The following is a 4,883-nucleotide window of genomic DNA, read 5'->3' as shown; positions in this document are numbered from 1 at the left end:
AATAATGATGAAAGAATACATTTTAACATGTTAGTTAATGTTCATTTAATTTGAATTTTACTGAGCAATATTTTGGAACAGAATAGTTGTGATAGACCTATTAATCCAAGTGAAGCCATTGCCTTTCCTTTCTATATTGTCCACCTTTATATTCTTCAACGATCAAACTGGAAGCAGTCTCACGATATCAATCCAAATAACCTCCCAACTCTGGAAGGAGTAGTACGTTACTGTCTTTCAAACTTTAAGGGCCTATTTAGAATTTTCAAGAATTATGGGGTGGAGACAGTGATACCACTTGCTAAAATCGTGGGTACGAAGTGTAAAACTTTCCAAGAAGAGGCTTCAGAGGATCCTCTTGCAGGCAGCAATGGAAGCGGAGAAGAGGGTTGCGTCAAGCAAGAAAGCCGAAAATTACAGAGACAAGAAGATGACGAGGAAAGAGGTAACATGAAATAACTTTTGCCCATTTTGCCCAAACACTTCAATTTTTGAAAAGCTAAAAAATACAAACCAATTTATTAACAGTTCAACATACTCCTTTTGTTTTATGAAGGCAGATACTGGAAAAGAAGAGGAAAGTGCAAGAGATAACCAAAGCTGCTGTTTCTAAGAAAGACCCTCTTTCTTCATTTCCATCTTTTCACCATTACAACACAAAGGGTTCGCATTTTTTGTATTTTAATTATATCTATTGATACTGTATTATTTTGGCGAATTGAGAATGTCATAATTCCCTATTAAATGCTTTCTCTTTTTTCTTTCTTTTTTTTTGGGGTGGGGGTGGATGTTGGGGGGGGGGGGGGGAGCTCCCATTGCACCAATGTAGTCAATCTTTTACATAAAATTTTACTCCATCAATTAATGATGGTTATGTGAGTATGTATTTGCACATGATACTAATCTAAGAAACATAACTTTTTTGAATGTTTATGAACTTATATTTGCACTCTATACATATAGTATCATCAAATATGATTAAAATATGTGAAAAATAATGAATTTCATGTATTAAATAAAGCATTTTTAAATTCATAATTCTTGATCAAGGCCAGGAAAACTATGTAATTATAGTCTGTTATAGTTGTTTACTGTTATACTCTATTCAATTTTTGTATGCGTAATGTATAGTTGATTTTGATCACTAGATTTGTCTGTGTACTTGGACTCTGGACGCGGAGATAACCTCTCTTCTTCAGTAAAGCAGTATATTCAAAACCTTCTCAAGGTATCAAACTTGGCTATCTTATTATATTCGAGCTTAGCTGCAACAACAAATCAATGATGATAGGGATATTTCCTCTTTTCTGAAGGTATATGCCTTTTACAGGTGAATATGGAGCCGGCATATGGAACAGAATGGCCTGAAGAAGAGAAAGTAAAGCGCAGGCAGATGGTTTCTTCTGAAGCTCGTTATATATTTGTCTATGAGACCGTAAATGCGGATGCCAACATTATGTTCAAATTATCAAAGAAAGGAAGGAGTAACGCAGACGGTACAGATGATAAGGGTCATCTTGTGGCTTTTGTACATTATCGCTTCACCATCGAGGAAGAAATTCCTGTTCTTTATGTGTATGAATTACAGCTTGAGCACCGTGTTCAGGGGAAGGGGCTGGGAAAGTTCTTAATGCTGCTAATTGAGCTGATTGCTCAGAAGGTGATGGACTAATCTTTCCTCATTCCCATGTATTATAAATATTTGTTGTTTCAGTTTGATTCCTAAAATTATGGTGGTGGAGAAGCTAACATACTAATCTTTCCTCATTCTAGTCACAGCACTGCTGAAAATTTCTGTAGTATGTTTCTTCACTCATGGAGATACTTGTCTTGCAGTAGAGTGGACATTTTCAAGTGCTAACAAAAGCTATCACTTTGCAGAGCAAAATGAGTGCCGTGGTGCTAACTGTTCAGAAAGCAAACATGACGGCAATGAACTTTTATAGGAATAAGCTAAGGTGATGTATCAATATGTTAGATTAGTATTTTATTTCCATTTAGCAGATGCCATTTACATGATGATGGTATTGAAATATCAATATGTGAAGCAACAAAATTATAATAACCTTAGGTAGCTACACTTTGAGTATAAGTAAATCATACTTTTTTACTTTTATAGAAAACTATAGTATTCATCCTCTTTTTTTATGCATCACTGCATGTACCAATAATCAAATTCACTGTCATCTGGAATCAATATTTATCATTAAGTGGTTCCATATGTAAAATTCGCCAAAAGATATATCCTCTTTAATCGAACATTGCTTGTCATATCTTGGCAAAAGATGTGGGGTATCATGCTAAAGGGGAAGATGCTAACAGAAAAATTGTTGAAGTTTCAGGAGATTTCTGTATCTTTGACTCTTGCTTGTTGGAATGAACATATAAATATACGACAAAATTATTTTACGGTTAACTATTCCAAACTGATGTATTGGACATGCTTATATATGTTTTGGATGACTCAACAAGTCAAAAATACCAATGGCCTGTTACTTAATCTACTTCCAGTGTCTCTTCCTCTCATTATTAGATAACCGATGCTTATCTCTAACCTGAAATATACCAATGGCCTGTTACCATAACTCTTGTACGTCAATGTTCTGCAGGTACCTGATATCTATCATGTCACCTTCACAGGTAGATCAACTGTCTGCAAAAATTCAGTTTTCATCACAATTTGCTTAAGCTTTACATTCTTCTTGTTTGGTACTGCAGATGGGGCTACAGTCCAATTATGAGATTCTTTGCAAGTCATTTAATTATGAAGCTAAAGCTGTACTAGAGGTGTGCAATCCCTTTTTCCTTGTATTAAATATCAAACTCTCGAATAAGATTGACATCTCATATGCACTCAAAATTCTCCAAGAATTCATGCATTTTACTGTATCAACTTGTAATGCCTAAATTCTATTGTAGGAGTATTATGCCAAAATTTTCTAAAAAGTTGTTGCCTCATTTAATCAGTTACTAGACACTCATGTGGATTAAATCTGAATACATGTAAAACTACTGAATGACGCAGATGAAATTTCTCAAATGGAACAAACTACAATCTATGTTATGGTCAAGGTTCCAGTTCTGTAATTTCTTTTCGGTTCAACGATCGAAGATTCTCTTTTTCTCTCTTGGTGATGTTGTTTTGTCATATGTATGGCCACTGGTTCATTTCCATGAAATGCACAGTGTTATCCTATTGGATAGATGAAGTGCACAATCATTTAGGATTATAGGCGCAATTTCCTGACAAATTATCTATTTTTTTTCTCTCTAAAATCTCTGTCCAATGAAGGGGTGAAGATAACTGAGTACAAGGTGATTCAAAATCCGTCCTGCGAAGCATCTTACAAAGTTCTAGCATGTCAGCTTGACGATAATGAAACCTGTGAAGAGGTAGCATAATGTGAATTATCTAATAGAAATTGCAGAGCGAATGGTTGCTAAAGTAGCATTATGTTCTAGTTCTCTTATTGATCTCCGATCATAATTGATTATCAGGCCTTAAGCATTTTTCAGTCAATTATTCGGTGTATTTGCCGAACATAACAACTTGTACTATTTATTCTTCATCAGGACCATCACTGTCTTTATGTTCTTTATATATGCTTGCCTTTTGCTGTTTCCATGCATTGTGATACTTTTCTTTAAAGCTTTTCCTGTATAGTCCACATCTGGGGCCAAATAGCGTATCGAGCATAAAAGCCTCTATTGAATAACACGCCTTTTGAAGGAAAACTACAATTACGTTTGTGCCATTGCTTGAATCTTGTTCATTGAATGATAACATTGAACTGTTGATTTCTATAACAGGTTTGCGCCACTTGAAAGAACGAGCATAATCATATAGTAGAAGATACTTCTAGTTACTTGGTCTTCTGTGGCATCTTCCTTATTAACAAGGACGACTATTTTTGCAGCGTGCTTCTATCAGAAGTACCGCAAAGCATTTCTTTGGTATTCGTCGAAGCCAATCCCCCATGCAAGGTGCCCTTAGTTGAGAATGGCTTGTGGTAATAGTATGATAAATATATATATATATATATATATATATATATATATATATATATATATACACACACACACATACATCCGTTAAGTGATTTGTATTCTTACGTGACTGATGGTTGAGATCCTATCCTCACTCGTTGATTGAGCAAAAAATATGGAGTAATAACAAAGAGACATCCAGAGGAGTAGAGGCCGTACTTCGAATCGCAATATCCAAATTCAAATATCAGTGGCTCCATTGACAAATGCAGATGTAAAGTAAAACTAGCTAGTGTAGATGCACCCACTCTCTCCGACTCAACCCACTATCTCCGACTCAAGTTGTATATATAGTTAGAGATGGATCACGCCGAATTTATTGTCACAAAGAAGTAGCCCATGCGATGGTGTGCATTCACTGGACTAAAATCTTTGATTTGCCTGTGCTAATTGAAGTTTTTCTACTAACTAGATTTTAGAGTTTAATATATATATATATATATATATATATATATATATATAGTATGTTAACATGCTTTATTTTCAAGATTACAAATTTCAGCTTTTATGGAGGGTTATATATAGATATCTTCTGGTGACTTGATATTACAAAATAATTTATCATTGTATATAAGTTAAACTCTTAAGACTATAATTTTTTTTTTTTAAGGGAGAAACGGTCAACCGCTTCAATATAATTCAACGCATACCAAGAGGCAGGGGCATCCAAAAAAATCAAATGAAAGGAGAGCCACAGCCACCCTTAATTTCATAAAACAAGTAGGAGCCAAATATGGTCCAAAAGCCAAGCTAAGGGGAAAAGCAATTAAGGACAGCCCTTGAATTCTTTGATTCTCCTTCCTTGTAGGAAACTTAATTAACGGTCCTTGTTTTCC

General features: G+C 34.8%; 1 protein-coding gene across 6 annotated transcripts; it reads left to right on the top strand.

The window, feature by feature from the left end:
- On the top strand, positions 1-4,454 carry LOC107766384 (uncharacterized). 6 transcript variants are annotated; one of them, XM_075242358.1, is made up of 8 exons: positions 1-445; positions 557-663; positions 1,149-1,228; positions 1,314-1,660; positions 1,882-1,958; positions 2,610-2,640; positions 2,719-2,787; positions 3,026-3,623. In XM_075242358.1, exons 4-8 carry the CDS (start codon positions 1,337-1,339, stop codon positions 3,206-3,208), a joined length of 684 nt encoding a protein of 227 aa, XP_075098459.1. In that variant the 5' UTR covers positions 1-445; positions 557-663; positions 1,149-1,228; positions 1,314-1,336; the 3' UTR covers positions 3,209-3,623. The 6 variants fall into 6 exon arrangements, with proteins under 6 accessions (XP_075098459.1, XP_075098458.1, XP_075098454.1 ...); XM_075242357.1 differs by having other exon boundaries at positions 23-445; positions 1,331-1,660; XM_075242353.1 differs by having other exon boundaries at positions 25-445; positions 561-663; positions 1,331-1,660.
- The last annotated feature ends 429 nt before the right edge of the window (positions 4,455-4,883 follow it).

Source organism: Nicotiana tabacum, chromosome 21, assembly GCF_000715075.1.
Source record: "Nicotiana tabacum cultivar K326 chromosome 21, ASM71507v2, whole genome shotgun sequence".
NCBI lineage: Eukaryota > Viridiplantae > Streptophyta > Magnoliopsida > Solanales > Solanaceae > Nicotiana > Nicotiana tabacum.
Note: the sequence above shows the minus strand (reverse complement) of the source record. Positions and strands in the feature narration are given on the sequence as shown.